The 22,439-nt window shown below is 39.4% G+C and overlaps 1 protein-coding gene across 1 annotated transcript; it reads left to right on the top strand.

Moving 5' to 3' along the window:
• Nucleotides 1–13,006: 13,006 nt before the first annotated feature.
• On the top strand, nt 13,007–14,832 carry LOC139410262 (forkhead box D3). Its single transcript, XM_071155736.1, has one exon. The coding sequence runs from the start codon at nt 13,287–13,289 to the stop codon at nt 14,379–14,381; it is 1,095 nt and encodes a 364-aa protein (XP_071011837.1). The 5' UTR covers nt 13,007–13,286; the 3' UTR covers nt 14,382–14,832.
• The last annotated feature ends 7,607 nt before the right edge of the window (nt 14,833–22,439 follow it).

Genomic DNA, 22,439 nt, shown 5'->3' with positions numbered 1-22,439 from the left:
GTTGTTCCAAATGAGATTACCCCTGTAACGCAAGTCATCTGATAGGAATACCTCTAATTTCTAGAATAGATTGTTTTCATGCAGAATTCTAACATGATAATTGAGTTTTCTGTTCTGAGCTCCACTCCCTGAAGTCCAGTCACATGGACACATTAGTTGGTTAGCAGGTCCTTTGGTTCACTCTGGTTCATTGTAAGAAATGTGTAGGAGATTACAGGGTCTAAGAGGAAGAGACGGCCAATTTGCAATTTGCCACCACACTTTGATGATTTTATTATGTGTTGAAATAATACAAATAGTCTGATTCTGCAGTTTAACCAGAGGCCACTCACTCAGTGAAAACAGCACGACTAACCAACAACACCCACAGATAGTCATCATTCACAAAATTGCACTGAACAACCTTCAGTGCAACTGATGCACGGACACACCACGGACACCCAAGTCATTGACTGTTCTCTCTGCTACCGCACGGCAAGCGGTATCGGAGCACCAAGTCTAGGTCCAAAAGGCTTCTTAACAGCTTCTACCCCCCAAGCCATAAGACTCCTAAACACCTAATCAAAGGGCTACCCAGACCCCTCTTTTACGCTGCTGCTACTCTCTGTTTATCTTGTATGCATAGTCACTTTAACTCTACCTACATGTACATATTACCTCAATTACCTCGACTAACCGGTGTCCCAGCATATTGACTGTGTACCAGTACCCCCTTTATATACTCTCACTTGTTATTTTACTGCTGCTCTTTAATTATTTGTTACTTTTATTTTATATATTTTTTACTTAAACACTTAATTTTTTTCTTCTTAACTTCTTAAAGCATTGTTGGTTAAGGGCCTGTAAGTAAGCATTTATTTCACTGTAAGTTTGTATTCGGCCAAATACAATTTGATTTGATTTGAGACAGAGATTTTCATAGTACACATTTGACGTGTATGGGCTTGGAACTATATGCTACACACGGTATGTGTGAGTCCAATGCAATCTGATAGCATGACTTTACCTTATGCCATCTGACCTCAACAACCTTCAAAGATACACTATGATTATCATACATCACCGCTCCTTCATCTAAAGAGATCCTCGTTATTGCTGGACATTCCGTGGACGTCCTCTGTGTTGTCAGTGTGTTTATATATATATGTAACTGACTTGCCTAGTTAAATAAAGGTTACATTTTAAAACATTATAATAATTAAAAACCAACAGATGGCGAATCACAGTGAAATCCGTGTAAACGAACCATAGTTCTGACATTTATACAGGGAAACACTATATAGTCCTTCCAATTGACTAACCTCTCGCAGCATCTGAGATAAAACAGTCCTTGCTTCCAACCCCACTGAAGGCTATACCGATATTTTATTTTAGAATTATTGGAACATGTTCATTGAATTTTCCTGTACGCCTATTTGCAAGTTAGTTTATTCAACCTGTATAATAATTACATTTTACCATACTGACAGGTAGTTCATTCAACAGTCTTATTGATTATCTTTTGTGTGGATCCTTAGTAATCGAACCATTTAGATAATATGTCAGTTTACTATGGTGAATATATCATAACACAATTCATCTAGAAGGATGGACTTATACTGTATATACAGTATATACATATTTTACATATTTAATATTTTACAATATAATACACTTCTTTCTCTGCCTTCTCTCCTTGTAAAAAAAAGACAGCAATTTCATCTCACTGATAATGTCTAGAGAGAGAGAGAGAAAAAAGGGAGAGAGATGCTGCTGCTCTGCTGTAGAAATCAATCTCAGACTACCAATTACCAAATGTCAATATCTTTAAAAGGGAATCTACACTAAATTAGCGACTGCTAACGGCACTGTCCTAGCTGGCGAATGATGTAAAGCCGTGAGTGGTATTTAATCTGTATCTCTTTCTTTATTCTCTCTCTCTCCTTTCTCTCTCGTTCTGCATTGATACTGATGTTAAGTTAGCTTCAGTAAGTGACCGGCAGAATGATATCCAATGTGAGACACTGCCAGATAACGTTACCCTTCAAGCACAGAGAGCAGAGCAGTCACACTGTGTAAAGTGCATTCGGAAAGTATTCAAACCCCTTGATTTTTTCCACATTTTGTTACGTTACAGCCAAATTCTAAAATTGATTAAATAGTTTTTTTCCCTCATCAATCTACATACAATACCCCATAATGACAAAGAAAAAACAGATTTTTAGACATTTTTACAAAACTATACAAAAAACTACTTAAATATCACATTTAAATAAGTATTCAGACCCTTTACTCAGTATTTTGTTGAAGCACCTTTGGCAGCGATTACAGCCTCGAGTCTTCTTCGGTATGACGCTACAAGCTTGGCACATCTGTATTTGGGGAGTATCTCCCATTCTTTTTCTGTATATCCTCTCAAGCTATGTCAGGTTCGATGGGGAACGTTGCTGCACAGCTATTTTCAGGTCTCTCCAGAGATGTTCGATTGGGTTCAAGTCCGGACTCTGGCTGGGCCACTCAACAACATTCAGAGACTTGTCCCGAAGCCACTCCTGTGTTGTCTTGGCTGTGTGCTTAGGGTCATTGTTCTGTTGGAAGGTGAACCTTCACACCAGTCTGAGGTCCTGAGCGTTCTGGAGCAGGTATTCATCAAGGATCTTTCTGTACTTTGCTCCGGTCATCTTTGCCTCGATCCTGACTAGTCTCCCAGTCTCTGCGGCTGAAAAACATACCAACCGCATGATGCTTCCACCACCATGCTTCACCGTAGGGATGGTGCCAGGTTTCCTCCAGACGTGAAGCTTGGCATTCAGACCAAAGAGTTCAATCTTGGTTTCATCAGACCAGAGAATCATGTTTCTCATGGTCTGAGTCTTTAGGTGCCTTTAGGCAAACTCCAATCGGGCAGTCATGTGCCTTTTACTGAGGAGTGGCTTCCGTCTGGCCATTCTACCATAAAGGCCTGATTGGTGGAGGGCTGCAGAGATGGTTGTCCTTCTGGAAGGCTCTCCTACCTCCACAGAGGAACTCTGGAGCTCGGGTTCATGGTCACCTCCCTGACCAAGGCCCTTCTTCCCCTATTGCTCATTTTGGCCGGGCGGCCAGCTCTAGGAAGAGTCTTGGTGGTTCCAAACATCTTCCATTTAGAATGATGGAGGCCACTGTGTTCTTGTGGACCTTCAATGTTGCACACATTTTTTGGTACCCTTCCCCAGATCTGTGCCTCGACATGTTCGTGTCTCGGAGCTCTACAGACAATTTCTTCGACCTCATGGCTTGGTTTTTGCTCTGACATGCATTGTCAACTGTGGGACCTTATATAGACAGGTGTGTGCCTTTCCAAATCATGTCCAATCAATTGAATTTACCACATGTGGACTACAATCAAGTAGCAGAAACATCTCAAGGATGATGAACAGAAACAGAATGCATGTGAACTCGATTTCGAGTCTCATAGCAAAGGGTCTGAATTCTTATGTAAATAAGGTATTTCTGTTTTTGTTTTTTTCACACATATCTAAAAACCTGTTTTCGCTTTGTCATTATGGAGTATTGTGTGTAGATAGATGAGTAAAAAATAATAATAATTAAAACAATTTTAGAATTTGGCCGTAACGTAACAAAATGTGGAAAAAGTCAAGGGGTTTGAATACTTTCCGAATGCACTGTATGTGGCCATATGCCTTGATGCCTTCACAATGCACCTGCTGAGAGGGTTCAATGTGTTTAGGATTTTTTTTAAATAACTTATACATAACAAATACTGCATATGCAATTTTGAAAAATAATATCTAAGACAACCAGGAAGTATTAGAAAGGTAGTTCATGTATCATGGTATCCTATCAGAATAAAAACAGTGTTTCTTGTCTTTTATAGCATGGCTTTAAATGTAAAGAGAGGAGAAAAGAACATTGACTTTTGTAAAACTGCATGTGTGCTGGAAAATCTGAAGGATAAGATGTATACATTGACACTGTCATACTGTTTGAGGTAGAATAAGGCTAGTTGATTATTAGAAAAGATTGTGAAAAACAATAAAGGCCATAGACATATCCATGCAGTAGACTAACAGTACATCTTGACAGCCATTCATATGCAAAAAGGAAGCATTTTATTTTGGTCCCAAAGCTCAAACACACCAAACATTGTAGTCACACTAAATAACATATTAAAAATTCAAAACAACCAACGCCTCTCACTTCTGTGCCAACTGACTCATTCCAATTTAGTCATCCATGTAACCTCCTCTACTAAACAGACAACAGGCTATCTGCTATGATCTTGTGGTGGACAAGAACACAGTCCACTATAGTCCCATAAGTCAAAGTCGCAGTGAGAGACCATTTTTAAATGCATCCTTAGCGCTGAAACTCCCTATTGTGTTGGTGTGAGACTGGACTGGACCGAGGGTGCTCTCCCTCACCATCAAATCAAAAGGCAATGCTCCAGCGGCACACTGAATGGTCGAACCGCTAGAGCGCATACCAAATGGCACCATATTCCCTACATAGTGCACCACTTTTGACCAGAGGGCTAAGCGCAAAAGTAGCGCACTAAATAGGGAAAAAGGTGCCTTATGGGACTTACACATAATTACATGCACGGGGGGACTTGTGATCTTTTTAATTATTCTGTACTTCATTTCTATCCCACCATTCAAAACGCAACATGAAAATTGATTGCCTTGAAGATCCATCTTTATAATCTCTCCCAGGCCCATAAATTATCCAATTTTGGGGCATAGAGGGGACAAGGCGTGGATGTGGAGACACAAGCGGATCTCTTTCATAGCCTATATCCGCCATCAGTAGCCCCAGCACCGGCCCTGGCTGTGAAGTGTTGGGGCTAATTAAATCGACTGCTCTCTTTGGGGCTGAAAATGGTGTAGAGAAAAGAAAAAGAAGTACACTTGTTATCTTGTGAACCCCTCAAACATATAAAAGATAGAAATCTCTTGAATGTCAGCGACGGAGATGGAATTAACAAGGGATCGTTTTATTGTTGCAGAAGGTCGTTAAGGCTGCAGATAGACCGGGGTAATTATGGAAATGATCTCCCCGGCTCTGCGAAATGTTTTCGCGCTTCCATACGGACTGGAGAGCCGTTCAATCAGCTGCTCTCGTGGGAAAGTTCAGCCATAACTGCAAGTGTATCAGCAAAATCAAATTAAGCAAAGAGATTCCATTAGTATTTATAGCCTGGAGGCATTTGTAAAAGTACAGAGCCAGTGAAGTTATGTGAGACTGAAGAGAGGAGAATTATTGTTTATCGCAAAGCCCATACCTAAGACACACACATGGGTAATGAATTGAAGCCATTGATTGCATCTTTGAAGAGAAATGTGGAGGGATGTGTAAAATATTGATGTTCTTGTGCGTGACTTTGGACTCAAATATTTATATTGTTATTGATATGTATATGCAATATGGATAAGTACATGCATGTACATATAGATAAACATTCCATAAATACATCTACAAAATCTAAACAAACACGCCGTGGGACAGTGGACATTTGGCAGTCTTTCTTTGACGTATTTTGAATCATGCTTTATTAGGCTGTTTGTGTTTTCACCCTGATGTTCATTTATATTTATGTTTTCACCCTGATGTTCATTTATATTTATGTTTTCACCCTGATGTTCATTTATATTTATGTTTTCACCCTGATGTTCATTTATATTTATGTTTTCACCCTGATGTTCATTTATATTTATGTTTTTACCCTGATGTTCATTTATATTTGTGTTTTCACCCTGATGTTCATTTATATTTATGTTTTCACCCTGATGTTCATTTATATTTATGTTTTCACCCTGATGTTCATTTATATTTATGTTTTCACCCTGATGTTCATTTATATTTATGTTTTTACCCTGATGTTCATTTATATTTATGTTTTCACCCTGATGTTCATTTATATTTATGTTTTCACCCTGATGTTCATTTATATTTATGTTTTCACCCTGATGTTCATTTATATTTATGTTTTTACCCTGATGTTCATTTATATTTATGTTTTTACCCTGATGTTCATTTATATTTGTGTTTTCACCCTGATGTTCATTTATATTTATGTTTTCACCCTGATGTTCATTTATATTTATGTTTTCACCCTGATGTTCATTTATATTTTTGTTTTCACCCTGATGTTCATTTATATTTTTGCCGAACTGCAGAACAAGATTTAAAGATCAGCAAAACAATGACAATTATGTTAATTTGATTTACCTTGATGAAACTCTTCAACAGACTTGAAAATGAAAAGTTTAGCCTTGTCTGACTTGACCAATAATCATTCATCTCTTGAACCAACATGACATTTTACCATATTAAGCCTCTACTCTCATTTTAATTAACTACATTAGTTTATCGAAGCAATGGAGATCTAACGTCAGCATACACCAGAGGAGGAGCTACCTGTAGAGGAGGGGCGCGTTGCAATGGATGGAATGGAATCAATGGAATGGAATCAAACGTGTGGTTTCCATGTGTTTGATGTGTTTGATACCTTCCTATGATTCCATTCCAGTCATTACAATGAGACCGTCCTCCTATAGCTCCTCCCACCAGCCTCCTCTGCCATGTACATAAAACAAAACTAAACATGACATTTCCGTTTTAGGATTTCCCAGGTAAGGAATACTAGATGAATTATATTTTATAAAGCAACAAGCAACAACAACGGGAAATATGTAGGCAAACGGCCTACAGTATGGAAATCTTATTGAAAGTGATTTAAATGTTGTTGTTTTGATCTCATAAAGGAAACAACATCAGCAGTCTATTCTCACAGTCACAAGGGAATCTGCTCCTCAGTGGCACCATGGATCTATCTTTACAGGCCCCCAGTGACACCCCTCAATAGTCGATTACAGCACGTGCTTTCATATACAAAGATTTCCCCTCATCATCCCCAATCCAGGTAATTGGGTTTTGGAGCTAGCAAGGTAAATCCGGTTAAAACATAGCTCTGCAGAGAATCTGATAGATTATTAGAAGCAGCCACCTCTTGGAGAAGGTAATTTACTGTTATATGTGTGCATCAATACGCAAGACGAGATTGAGTTCAAGGGTCAGTACAAGTGCCATGCGGAATACACTACATTACCAAGCTAAAGAATGACAGTTTCCTTTAACATAAATTACAGGTAATGGGAGTTGTCGTTTTATCTTTGGCTACCTTGTAAAGGCTTTAAAGAGGCACTGTCTCAAATGTAAACATTCAAATGGCCTGGACATAGACAACTTGCAGTAGGAGTTTAGCAGAGTCTCTCATTCGATATAAAATCCAAGTGGCTCTATGGATTAGTGTTGGTAGATTCCATTTCTCATGTTTCAATCACCCCATTTATAAAAATCATCAGATTAATATATCCCTATATTCACAGGAGGCAAAGTGCAACGGAATAAATACCAAAACGACACCACTAACCCAATAACTACCAAACCTCCACATGAACCTCTCTTGTACTTGGGAATTATTTATATTACAAGGTAAATAAATGTATGTGTTAATTTTCAATTAATAATTGTCTCCCAAAGATCACACAATCCAAAACAGCATGCCTGCATTTCAATATAAGATACTGTACTGTCTCTCTTAAATTTGTATTTAAATAATTTTCTGTTAAGTGTATTAGATTTCAGTGTATTTTTTATCCGTCTACAGGCCTGTTCTAGTTAGCAGCATTTTTAGCCAAGGTGGTGCGATAAGGGACATTGCGTATAACGTGTAATTTGTGCTGTTTACAACCTACTGTACTCAAATAACACTTTCTGGTAGTGCTAATGTGCAACTTGAGCCCTCATCTAAATGACAATAAAATCTACAAACCGGGTGACATTGCACATACAAGACACATTGGCATGTTAATCCATCTTACATTTAGCAGGAGGTGTCACTTTCCCACCCTCGCACCATTCCACATCGCGAGCCTTCATGGGGAACTCCAAGCATCGAACACTTTCGTATTCGAACTAATGATGAGTCTTTAGAGAGCAGAGAGACTGCAACCATTCCGTTGGTTTTACTCGACGGGCTACTATCTTGGAAATGTGGGACGATAGCAGATGCATTATGAAAACAAACCAACAACGTTTCAATCAATGTCAATATGATCTCCATGTTGTTGCATGTTAATACGTTGCCCGGATAATCAATTAAGCAATTATTCGATGTTGAAAGCACGATCTCGACACATGAAGTTTCAATGTAGCCTAGAAATGAGAACCATTTCAATGCAAATGTAAGTATATCACTAATGCATATAATGCGTGTGGGTTAAACATAGGCCTACTATTTTTATCGAAATATGTAGGCAAACTAATGAATGACAATCTCACTAAAAAGCCCATAACAAATGTCCCTGAAATATGTATTTCATGTGCTTTTGAGTGGCCTAATTATTGAATAAAATAAAAATAATTAAAACAATATTCGCCAAAACGCTTCACATACAGACTGTTATTCCCTCAAGATGATAACAGTATAGGCCTAATCGTTGTAGACCAGTAATTATGAAGTGTAGGCTACTAACATATCTCACCAGTCTCTCACGGTGTTGGAGTCTATATCACCTATTGGACCTTGTTCAGCATTTAGGTGAAAAGGTGAAATTTAGATACTGCATTTGGGGGCACCTTCAATAATCTATAGCCAAGACCTACAGTAAACTGCATGTTGATTAGGTCTACACAACTCTCAGTTGTCTTGAATCCATGGGTTAGGTGTTGATAGTCGCATCACTGTATGGTCGAAAAGGTCAACAACAAAAAATCGTTACAAAAATCTAGCAATGGTCTTGTCAATCTTTTGGCATAACACGAAAAACAAAAACATTGCTTTTCCAATTTTACTTCACAAACATTTCTGTTTTAAAAAAAATACAATATTTAATAAATAACAGATTGGCAGCTTATTTTTTTAGGAAGGACATTATCGAAATATACTGAAGAGGAGCAATATGAAGAAAATGAATTGATAATTTATTCATTGCCAATCCCTTTCATATCCATCACCAGCGCCAGCTCCACATCTCAGGTGTTCAAACTCAGGTGTCCATTCGATAAATCATCTATAGACCTATAGCCACCAGGCAGTGATATTGTCCATGTTGTTTCCTCTTGGCTTTTAACCGTATCTTCCTGTCATTTTGTATTTTGGATACCAAAGCAATTATGTCGTTATTCTGGCGCATCTGCAGAGCGCGACTCGCATTCTCAGTTTGGCCCCTTTGTGCATTGTTGTGACTGCACGAGGCTCCAGGATGATTCTACAAAAGGGACGGTTAAAAATGAGCTACATCATATTGTTTGACAGAAAGTTGCAGGTTGATAGAGTGGATTCTTCAAGGGGGTGAAAATGGCGAATTCCCAAAAAAACGGCTGAGATCCTGCCTTCTGGTGGGTATAGCCTTGAGGGAATCACGGTGTCGACCGTGAAAAATCTAATTAGAGCTCGCATTTAAATGAAAAGTCATTTTTTAACTCAAGTATGACGTGGACACTTCCCTCTTCCTAGATGAAAAGAACAGTTTTACAGAGAATGGCTCATTTTTCTTAAATGTGGCGTGCTGATCATTCGGTGACGTAAAATAATTAACATAATAGCCGTAATTAAAAGCGCGCTAACAATTCCATTAATTCATCATAACGTTTTACTAACTTTCTGACCCAACTACTCTCCCATAATTAATTAAATGAGTTGCCTTTCAAAAATCTGTTTTCAAACGAATAGTTTTCACGTTAGGCTTTTGTTTAAACCATCTTGATTAGCGTGGTTAAACTCATCTCAACCTTACATAAAGAAATCACCAAATACATTCCGAAACGAGCTGTGGCGAGTGCCAAACAGACACAGGCATAGTGCTGATGATGCCAAGATCCTTAGCTCTTAATCCGCAACAGCTCCAAGTTTTACATAACTTATTTATTGGAAGGAAAGGGTTTAAAATAATGAGAAAGCATCCTTTGATTCTGCCCGAGAATCATGACCAAGAAGAACGCACTGAGTCTTCTGTCAATGATTCGCGTTCCTCTGTGGAAAATAACACATTATTCGATGTCTAGGGCGTTTAGGCTGTTTTATTTTTGTGTTTTTATTCAGTAACAGTGGAAATATACAAGTACCGAGGATTAATATATGTTTGTGCGTAATTAATATATGGCCATGCGTAATTATACGCCCCATTATTGCTTTCAATTGCAGCCGCGTCTTTCCGTCCCGTTCCCATTCTAGGAAATCTGTTTTCCTTCAGAGCACACATTCTCTCGCTCTCCCTCTTTCTGCCACACCTTTCAATTTCATCCTCGTCTCTTTTTATTTAAGCAATTTAATTAGGCAGAAATTCTATACCGTTTTGCTATCTGGGAGGTATTTGTTTCTGACCTTCCTGTGGTAATCACATTGCAACGCGGCGACGCGGTGACTGTATCCGCTCTGTCACCTGCTATCTGCTATCGCTACCGCGTCCTCTAATGGTTCATGGTGGAGAGAGTTAGCTTATTATTCTAAAAGGTTTTTGTCGGGCTAAGCCGTGCATGTGTGCTTAAATGTACATTTCATTAACAACCTGCAAAGATATAAAAGCGGATTTGTGAGGCTTCAAAAGATCACAGGGAGGACGGGTTCGATCTCCTATCACCTAGTTACATTGTCTGTCTTTCACGACACGCTGCATCTCGGATTTAAAGACGAAGGAGCCTTTTAGAATAGCCTACACCTGTTTCTAAACGTTTCTGAGATGCCCAAATCAAAATAACATAACATAGTATTACTCCCCCAAACAAACAATATGATGTATGATGTATGATACACAATGTAGTGAAAAATGAAACAAACATGTTACGCAAACAGTTGCGTAGTGTCAGTGTAAATTATATAAAGGACTGAATGGGTGAGCTGTGATTTCATCTGCTAAGTAGCCCGGTATTGATAGACTCCACATCACACAGGTCACCGGGTGCATGCCTGAGCAAGAGATTAGCACAATGCATGTCTAATCGGGGGCCTTGTCCCTTTTCACTGCGACACCATTATTAACGATATGATTTAATTAAGCCGACTTTTATTCAAACAAAAGGAGCAGCCACGTCAAAGGTGCAGCACTAGGCACGAGCCCCCTATGCCAGGTAGAATTAAAGGATAGAGAGAGAAGAACGTGGAGGTCGCGGCCGCGAGGCGCTTGTTTTTAGATTAAATGTCATCCAACCCCTCAATAACAAAATACAGGCTCGGGAATGAGGAATTTAATTATATTAGAATTGATGTAATATTAGATACTGAAATTGTAAAATATGTATTAGTAAAGGCCCATTTTCGATGTACCTAGACTATATTATCCGAGGAAATTGTTATAAACAACAGAGCTATAATCTGGACTATTTCTAGCAACGTAAAATATTTCAAATATAATGGTTATAATATTGTAATAATATTGAACAATTATCAAATTAAAATAATCATAATATTTGTATTAATTTAGGCCTAATTGAGTTATTATAATAGTTGTATTTGTTGACCTAAATAAAGATGATGTGATCTACATAATAGTGTTTATAAGCAAATAATCTAAGTATTTGTGGTGGTGTCTAAGGGAGTTGTGGTTAGTGGTAGCGAAATCCTCACAGAACAATGCCAATGTGCACAGATTGCTGTTTAGCTTTTCAATGGAGACCAGAAGAGGAGCTTTGAACTGAGCAAAACTTGTCATGGTTAACTGCTACTCGTTCCCATTGTAAAGTAATTTACACATTTTTGTTAGTTCTAATAGAGGGGTGGTAAGAATAATCGCTTCTGTTGTCAATTAAAATATATTTCCATTACGACAGGAGGTGTTTCAGACGGAATCAATAGGAAGTTATATTGCTTTGTGGCACATATATAGAGAATCTAAGATAGGAAGATACTATTGTTTTATTTATTCACAACAAAGCAAAGGCAGCTTTGGTAAATTAGCAATGAACATGTCCTATTTTAAATAGATAAACAGTGCTATGTGTCTGCCCGACCATCATCAGCCTATTTGCAGGCTATTATCAGAGAAGGGATGGTAATGATACTTCTCCTGACCCCCTCCACTCCACTCCACTACAATGACATCGGACAACATTTCTCACACAACGCAGGAAACGTTTAAACTTCTGTATTCGTTTCTACATCCTTTCTTGTGAACAACCCACATACACTGCGCACCTTCATGGTTGTGAATGGGGCCTTTGCATTCACCCGGTCCCGCATTTCCTACTTTTTCATATGCTAACACATGCAATGATTAGGTCGTTAACACCTCTGGCAAAACCCGTTGACAATTATTTATTTATTCTTTTCCATGGTTGTTTTCAGTATCCTTCTCACCTTCGACAAATCCACGGAATTAATCGTTTGAATATAGCCTTACATTCCATGGTGAAACTTGCACAATCCATCGTGAAATTTAAACTAGATTTTAGTTAGTATAATAGTAAAAAATAATACTAAGTAGGCTGTCTTTCACCAAAGGGTCTTATGCTTAAAGTAATAATTACACGTGAAGTCATTTGGGTATGGAGAAGGCAACTAAGAATTATAGACTCTCTTTTCCAATTTAATAAAAAGGATTATATCCCAAGCAACATAAAGACGAGCACACAATAATAACTAGAAGATATTCAATTAACTTAGCTGTCGACGTTTTCATTCAGCCGCTTTCAACACAAGCAATTTGTTTAAGCAAAGTTAAGATTTGGTTTTAGTGCAGCCGGGAGATATAATGCGCATCAGATCTTTCAATCATGTAGGCCACTTTTCACCCCCCACCCACCCACCCACCAACCCACCCACTACCGTTAAATGGTCTATGACGGACGAACACAGACAGAAAGTAGTGGAAAGCAGCATTACTGTTGTCCCTTTGTTGACAAATCCATGAAACAACTTCAGTTTGCATGGTTTAGCAGGGGGACGTCTGACGTCACCCAATCACGTGGCGGCACTGATAGTATATCTTAAACTGAAAAAGTAATCTATCAGACAGTCCTTAAAACCGGCTTTAAAAGCATATGTCATTTTGACTTCGCACTCTTAAACCACTCTTACTAGGAAATAGCGATCGAAGGACATCGAGGCGTGAAGCGCACACACCAAAACCCTTAAGAAGACGACTAGGCTACTTGACTGGAGAAATATTTTCTGAAGTTTAAGTTTCTCTGGCAGGCCGGTCTGACCTGCATTTAGAATCCGGCGACATCCGATCTGACCGCAACGGACGGGCCGCGCGCGCACCCTCACCTAGATCCCTGGTTGTTCTTCGGTAAAGTAAGCTGTGATGACCCTGTCTGGTGGCAACAGTGCCAACGACATGTCCGGTCAGACGGTGCTCACTGCCGAGGATGTGGATATTGACGTGGTCGGCGAAGGCGATGAGGGAATGGAGCGAGACAGCGACTGCGACAGCCAGGGGGGCATGCACGACCACTCGGAGGAGGTGGAGGAGATAGAAGTGAAGGACAGGTCCGGGAGTCCCTGCGAGAGCGCCGGGGAGGGAGAGACCAAAGCGGACGGCACTGAGAGCGCGTCGGGTGCCATGAGCAGCAAGCCGAAAAACAGTCTAGTGAAGCCCCCCTACTCCTACATCGCGCTCATCACCATGTCGATACTCCAGAGCCCGCAGAAGAAACTCACACTCAGCGGGATCTGCGAGTTTATCAGCAGCCGGTTCCCATACTACCGAGAGAAGTTTCCAGCCTGGCAGAACTCCATCCGCCACAACCTGTCGCTGAACGACTGCTTCGTGAAAATCCCGCGGGAGCCGGGCAACCCTGGTAAGGGCAACTACTGGACCCTGGACCCACAATCGGAAGATATGTTTGACAACGGCAGCTTCCTCAGGAGAAGGAAACGATTCAAGAGGCACCAGCCAGACATTCTCAGGGACCAGACAGCCCTCATGATGCAAAGTTTTGGGGCTTACAGTATTGGGAATCCTTACGGACGTCACTATGGAATTCACCCAGCCTACACCCATCCAGCGGGGATGTACCCTTACATGCACCCAGTAGGTCCCATGCTTCCCCCGACTGTCCCTCTCTTGTCCTCCGCTGAGCTGAACAGAAAAGCCTTCAATTCTCAGCTCAGCCCCAGCCTACAGATGCAGCTGAACAGTCTGAGCACCGCGTCTATGATCAAGTCCGAGCCCTCCAGTAGACCGTCTTTCAGTATAGAAAACATCATCGGGGTATCCACTTCCTCGAGTGCACAGACTTTCATGCGGCCTCCGGTGACTGTTCAGTCTGCGTTGTTGAGCGCACATGGCCTAACCAGGACAACAGCAGCTATTGCACCAATTCTTAGCATGCCATCTAATATCATGTCGGGACAGTTTTTACCCTCAGTAACGGCAGTGTCCAAATGGCCTCAATAGTCTCAATAAAATACTCACTTTTCTAGAGACTTGGGGGGGGGGGGGGGGGGGGGGTACAGCACGAAATAGGCATGCAGCGCTGGAAGGTGTCCACCAATCTGTAGCCATGTAAAGACTAAACAAAAAGACAACAGCAAAGGAATGCTATCTGTACAGGTAATATTTGTACATATTTGTAAAAATAAATACTTTTACTTGTTTGACTTTTACTTATTTTATTTCGTTGTTTGAACTGTACAACAATTGTAGTTATAGCTTTCCTGATATTATTTTATATTTGATTTTGTCACTGTTAGTTTAAAATAATCAACACTTTTGCTTTGATATTTCATACATGATACAACATGTTCTTATTCTAAGTCTGGACAAATGGTCTGTTAATAAATTGAAATATATGTATTCTATGTATCTCTATTGTGTTGTAAACTGGAATAATTTGTTAATAAATCTAAAGAAAGAAGCATTAGCAGTATTCATTTTCTTTATGTAGTTTTTGAAATGTCTGATAGGTCTGCTTTGTGATATTTATTTAAACGTCTCTAATTGAAACCATTTTAATAGTAGGAAATAATCGGAAAAGTCCCTGGGATATGACAAAATATCAGTACCGGTTTTGTAAACAAATAGGTATAAATATTACCACAATAAACAATCAAAACAAGATTACAAACCAGGTGCATTTAATTTAAGGCCAATAATAAAGGTAGGCCTCTGAAACTCGAAACTTTATTGCTACGACAATTAAGTGAGAGTGTAACGACGTGTTTATTACCGCGAGCAAGTAATGAATGAATCAACTGAAACACAGGCCATTTCCCATAGGCCTAGTTCAAATGTAATATCTATTAATATAAAATATGGCTATTGATATTACAAATTAGGAAATGTTTACTTTAGTTTAATATCAATTCATTATACATTTCAATTTATAGTTACATTCAACCGTTTTAAAGTTATTTTGTTGTTTATTATGATATAATCTTGTTATCATTTGGCATGACAATAACTAGGCTACATCATTATAGCCGTTTTCTGCTAGTACCGTATGATGGCTTAATTACAATGTCAAAACAATTAAATAGATTTGATTTTGAATACCATATAGGCCTAAATACTAATCAGGAATTAGGCTACTTATAAGGCCACAGAACGCAGGATTCTGCCTCGTTATTTTATTACAGACAAAACTTAAAAACAAACATGAAATCATTAGAACTGGTATGAAGAAGATTTTGGTGGATCAAAATAGTAAAACATTTGATTATCAATAAGCTGTTACTAATGTTTTCACTAACATTACTAACATGAAAATGAGAGTGGATTCACTCATGAGAAATGTTAGATGCAATGCATATGCTCTTTAGCCTAACTGGTAAATGCCGAGTCATTATGGTATCGTATTACAAGAGAAACCGAGAAGATATAAAATATGTTTGCATGTTGCTACTATAAAAGTAACACTTAATTTCACAGTTGTGTCTGGCTAATCAGTTTTACACAAACAGCAAATGGTTGATGGTGTGTGTGGCCGGTGTCGATGCACAGGGGCTAGGGGGCTATTTTTAACTGATACTCATGGGAACAGAGAAAGGACTCTCTTCTTGAATTCACTTTCAGTCTGAAGAAGCTGCTGAGGCAGTGCTTCTCAATGACACTGGATAACGGGGCGCCCATTCTACGACTGGCTCCTTATTCCTTCAGATGAGACTACATTTTTATGCGCATTGCTCCGATGCCTCGCGTCAAAGCACAGTTTGATATCACATACCGCGGGTGATTTACAGGACGTAGCGGTGCAGGGGCTTCTCTTTTAAATAAAGCCCAGCTATAGATCTAATATGACGGCATACAAGCATTCATAGCCAGGCCTACTGGCGTGCGAGGACAAATAATGTATTGAAATGTAGACCTTCGGGCTTCTTTGTGAGGGGAGATTTGTAAAGGGAGCTAGGCCTACTGTCACTTCGATAGGCTGTTGATCCCATAATATCTTAATGCAATGTCTAATCGAAATGTGAATAAATGCTGCTTATCAACCGACGGTTGTTCATTAAAATGTTTACATCATTTTTAATTGCCAAGCTGGTTATTTTCAAACAAAACTATGACTAACAAATGCGTCTATATGTGTCTCATAATTACTACCACAATCTCCTTTATGTCTTGGGTAAAAGCAATACATGATCATTGAGTAGACATTATAACATTTGCTCTCTAGCAAAACAAAAACACCTGAGAAAATATATGCCATGCAATTACGGTATTAGTTTGTTAAGAAGATATCTTTATTCAATGGAGACATTCTGCTCAAACATTCTGTTAATTTACTGTTCAAACAATGTAATGTAGCCCACAATAACACACACATACCCGTTTAACAGCAATGACTTGTGAAAATCGCTAGGTGGCGTTTATTGACACCTTTATTCTTGTGCAGAGCGATTTAAACACAGAAACATCAGGCCTACATGTCCTTCCAGGAGCATTACATGGGCGACTATCAGACATCAGTTGGCGTAAGTGGGCTATACTGAGAGGTTTGGGTCGATCTTATTTATCGTGAAGTAAGGACACTGAAACTGTTTAGATTCAACGGGTTTTAATTGTGTGTCTATTTTAGGGGCAGCTGGTGGGAAAGAGTTGACTCTTTAACAAGTGCAAGGTTATAATAGATCCCTGCTTTTTATATACCTGACGTCAAGTAATAACCTTCGATGGGTATTGCAACTGTGGACATCCGGAGCTCCTCCTCGAGTTATTACCTAGGTAGCCTATCAAGTTCTGCATATTCACAGAGACACACTGACGGGGCTGCAAACTCATTTTGACATTTCACAATCCTCAAAGTAATTGGCTGCATAATGTAAGCCTAAATATTAGGACAAAGTTGATACCTTTACATTGTATTCTTGTACAGTCTCAAGTTGCTTGGACGGACTGCTGTGTAGGATTTGTAAGTCGTTTCATATTGTACCCAAAAACAGAATTGCCTTTCCCATAATACATAATTTGAAATGGAACGAAATGGGAGCCCATATAAAGGTAGGCTATTTTGACTTGAAATAAGACACACAAAAAACAAGCCTATTTATGGAAAATAATAACGAGAACATTGTATCAATAACATTCTAGTAGACTACTATCTCAAATGTGGTGAGGCTAATAATCATACTGACATATGCTACATCTTCTCCAACGAAATGGCTTACAACAAGCGAAGGATGATGACCCGCGCTCAAATGTTTGGATGCATTTCCGTTTTAGGGAGGCCTAAAAGCCTACAGCATAGGGAAATGGAAAGCGGGATACCTCGTCAGTTGTACAACTGAATGCCTTCAACTGAAATGTGTCTTCCGCATTTAACCCAAGCCCCCTGAATCCGAGAGATGCGGGGGCTGTATAGAGCTCTGTTGAAAGTTTCTGGGCTTTGTAGATAGCGCGGCGCTCACACTCACACACAACGCTGACCTTTGTAGCTGCACCTGCTCTCGAGCGCTGCACAGGTGGGTTGTATGGGTAGTGAGAACAAGCGGTTCCCACAACCCCCGAAACACGCTCAACACTGACAGCACAAACAGCATGGACCACCACAGAGGTGCTCATAATCTACTTGACATAACAGAAATAGTTTTGAATAACTAGAGAAGGTACATTTGGACTTTAAACAAAATCTTTCCTGTGCAGCATTAGCAAAGGCATTTTGAGTGAAAAATCGAATAATATTAACACAGTAGTCTATTCTTAATTTTGTTAGACACGTTTTTTGTAAATGGATGTTTATGCACAGTTGTGTCATAAAGTTGTGTCCTAAATGTTTGTTTTTCACGTATACTAGGCTTACAATACATAAAACAAAGAACACAAGACAATTAGGATATGTACACAAAGAAAGAGGGGCTTTACAGGCCTTCTTCGTCTGGTGAACAGCAAACACATTGGATACTCACAAAAAACGACCTCTCTAATATGGAGCTCAAATATCTCAAATATTGCAGATGATATGACACATTCCCACTCTATTTTCTACTGCCTATAATCTTTGTTAGCTATAAAACGTGTTTCAGTTGGGAATGTTTATTTTATCTAGCCTTTATTTTTTACAAGGAAGAATACTTCATTCATCCATTTTCCAGATGACACATTGCTTAAATTCCAGGTGAGGCATTCCCACAATAACCTCTCTGTTTTGTAGACCTATTTCCCACTGTTTCTTAAAAAATCAGACTACTTTATTGATTCATTTCCCTTGTCCAAGGACAAGTGTTTCAGTTGATCCAAAGCGCAATTTACTGGGAGTGTGTGTGTGTGTGTGTGCGCGTGTGTGTGTAATGAAATCTACAAATACATTTCAATAATTACCTCTGATCTATGACAAATGATCAATAATGAACTGTGTTTATTACCTGTGCAAATACAACAAAATGGTTACACATTATTATTATGGTTGCATACCTGGTTGTTGCTTTAACTTCCACTGCCATTGTGCTGTTACAATGTTGCTATTGTCATGATACTATGTTAGAGTTACTTAGCTACTTACTTAATTCATCTCTTCATCCAGTAAAGTCCAGAAACATTATCAGTCCTTGGTCAGCCTGATGATGATGATGATGATGATGATGAGGGTACTTCATTCCTTTATCTCCTTCTCCACAACCGTTCCCCACTCCATATAGGATTGGTAGGAAACATGGGTAAAGAAATAACCATACGGACAAGGCTTACAGTGCATTGACAACTAAGGCTCAAGGCTGTGGAGAATCCTTCTCCACATCCATTCCCCACTGTATTGGACTGGTAGAAAACATAGGTCAAGTAAAAACCATAGACTCCAGTGGCATTTGCAAGCAAAGCACAATGATGAATTGGTTCATCTCCTTCTCCACAACCATGGCCCTCTCTATTCCATTGTGGCACATGTGTTAGTGTAAATAAAATTATTATCTATCTATCCATCTATCCATCCATCCATCCATCTTCAGCTGAAGTTGGAAGTTTACATACACCTTAGCCAAATACATTTAAACCCAGTTTTTCACAATTCCAAACATTTAATCCTAGCAAAAATTCCTGGTTTTAGGTCAGTTAGGATCACCACTTTATTTTAAGAATGTGAGATGTCAGAATAATAGTAGAGAGAATGATTTATTTCAGCTTTTATTTCTTTCATCACATTCCCAGTGGGTCAGAAGTTTACATACACTCAATTCATATTTGGTAGCATTGCCTTCAAATTGTTTAACTTGGGTCAAACGTTTTGGGTAGCCTTCCACAAGCTTCCCACAATAAGTTGGGTGAATTTTGACCCATTCCTCCTGACAGAGCTGGTGTAAACTGAGTCAGGTTTGTAGGCCTCCTTGCTCACACACACTTTTTCAGTTCTGCCCACAAATGTTCTATAGGATTGAGGTCAGGGCTTTGTGAAGGCCGGTACAATACCTTGACTTTGTTGACCTTAAGCCATTTTGTCACAACTTTGGAAGTATGCTTGCGGTCATTGTCCATTTGGAAGTATGCTTGGGGTCATTGTCCATTTGGAAGTATGCTTGGGGTCATTGTCCATTTGGAAGTATGCTTGGGGTCATTGTCCATTTGGAAGTATGCTTGGGGTCATTGTCCATTTGGAAGTATGCTTGGGGTCATTGTCCATTTGGAAGTATGCTTGGGGTCATTGTCCATTTGGAAGTATGCTTGGGGTCATTGTCCATTTGGAAGTATGCTTGGGGTCATTGTCCATTTGGAAGACCCATTTGAGACCAAGGTTTAACTATTTTTGTTCCATCAGACCAGAGGACATTTCTCCAAAAAGTATAACGTTTGTCCCCATGTGCAGCTGCAAACCGTAGTCCGGCATTTTTATGGTGGTTTTTGAACAGCGGCTTCTTCCTTGGTAAGCGGCCTTTCAGGTTATGTCGATATAGGACTTGTTTTACTGTGGATATAGATACTTTTGTACCTGTTTCATCCAGCATCTTCACAAGGTCCTTTGCATTTCATTTGGGATTGATTTGCACTTCTCGCACCAAAATACGTTCATCTCTAGGAGACAGAACGTGTCTCCTTCCTGAGCGGTATGACGGCTACGTGGTCCCATGGTGTTTATACTTGCGTACTATTGTCTGTACAGATGAATGTGGTACCTTCAGGCTTTTGGAAATTGCTCCCAAGGATGAACCAGACTTGTGGAAGTGTACAATTGTTTTTTGAGTCTTGGCTGATTTCTTTTGATTTTCCCATGATGTCAAGCAAAGAGGCACTGAGTTTGAAGGTAGGTCTTGAAATACATCCACAGGTACACCTACAATTGACTCAAATGATGTCAATTAGTCTATCAGAAACTTCTAAAGCCATGACATAATTTTCTGGAATTTTCCAAGTTGTTTATAGGCACAGTCAACTTAGTGTATGTAAACTTCTGACCCACTGAAATTGTGATACAGTGAATTATAAGTGAAATAATCTGTCTGTAAACAATTGTTGGAAAAATGACTTGTGTCGTGCACAAAGTAGATGTCCTAACCGACTTGACAAAACTGCAGTTTGTTAACAAGAAATTTGTGGAGTGGTTGAAAAAAGAGTTTTAATGACTCCAACCTAAGTGTATGTAAACTTCCGACTTCAACTGTATCTATCAATTTCTCTATCTATCCATTTCTCTATCCATCTATCTATCTACCTTCATGTATCATTCCAAACATGAAGGTAAAGAAACAACCAAAGCCTGGGTCTGTGACTGAAATGACATCCTATTCCCTATATAGTGCACTAGTGAATAGGGTGCCAGTTTGGACATTGTGCATTGTCAAGCAAGACGTGGAATGCCTTCATTATAGCATTATAGCAGGGGTGACAAGCCAGGCCAGATCATAGACAGTAAATGTAGATACAGCAGTTATTGAATATTTAAAAGGCGCAGAGATTAAGCAATAAATGACAAAGTAAAGCTGGCACACCAGGGTATTAATAACTAATGGCCACCAATGAGTTATAGGCTTCTCATTGTAATGAAAGTGTCATTGCAAATCAGCAGTTGTAAAAGGTTATTATTATTTATAAATAATTGATGCATGAACCACAAAGAAGTGATGTGTTCCATCCAACAACTTCTCACACCTCGGAATGGAAACATAGACATGGTTGTAGATGTCACCAGACTGAAAGGTCATACAGGATGTGCCTCTGGGCAGATAGACAGTATACTGGGGGTGACAACAAGCACCTTGGTACTGATATTGTGCGACAGAATTGACATATTCATAAACTACCTCCTATTGCTGTCACATATTGTTACCTCTCTTGTTTGTCAATCCTTCATAGAGAATCATGCCTTGTCATAGCACTCACTGAAGTCTCAGACTATAGGCATTGTTTTATCATGTGGGTCAAAATAATGGCTAAAATTACTGTCTACTAGTTAATGTAACCTCAAACCAACTGCCTAAGCCCATGTGGCCAATTACTTTTTATTTAACTAGGTAAGTCAGTTAAGAACAAATTCTTATTTACAATGATGGCCTACCCCGGCTAAACTCTGATGATTCTGGGCCAATTGTGTGCCGCACTATGGGATTCCCAATCACGGCCGGATGTGATACAGCCTGGATTCGAACCAGGGACTGTAGTGACACCACTTGCACTGAGATGCAGTGCCTTAAACTGCTAAGCCACTCGGGTGCCCCGAGTGTTCCAAAAAGGTTATTCAACTGTCCCCATAGTGGAACCCTTTTTGGTTCCAGGTAGAAACCTTTTGGGTTACAGGTAGAACCCTTGGTGGAAAGGGTTTTTACATGGAACCCAGAAGGGTTACACCTAGAACCAAAAGGGTTCTACCTGAACCAAAAAGTGAAGTTATTCAATGGGTCCTCTATGGGGACAGCCGAAGAAACCTTTTAGGTTCTAGATAGAACCTTTTTCTAAGAGTGTATTGGTTAGCCTACTTGGGGAAAAACTGGTTCCTTCAATGTCCAAATCACATATTTGAACAAATAGCCAAAGTAGCTAAATCCTTCACTATCAATCCTCTTTCCGGCACTATTTGTGCATATTGACATATAATGT

Source organism: Oncorhynchus clarkii, chromosome 5 (genome assembly GCF_045791955.1).
Source record: "Oncorhynchus clarkii lewisi isolate Uvic-CL-2024 chromosome 5, UVic_Ocla_1.0, whole genome shotgun sequence".
NCBI lineage: Eukaryota > Metazoa > Chordata > Actinopteri > Salmoniformes > Salmonidae > Oncorhynchus > Oncorhynchus clarkii.
Note: the sequence above shows the minus strand (reverse complement) of the source record. Positions and strands in the feature narration are given on the sequence as shown.

Bases quoted from the DNA above. Each gene is read 5' to 3' on its own strand.
- LOC139410262 (XM_071155736.1), top strand. From the start codon at position 13,287: ATGACCCTGTCTGGTGGCAACAGTGCCAACGACATGTCCGGTCAGACG.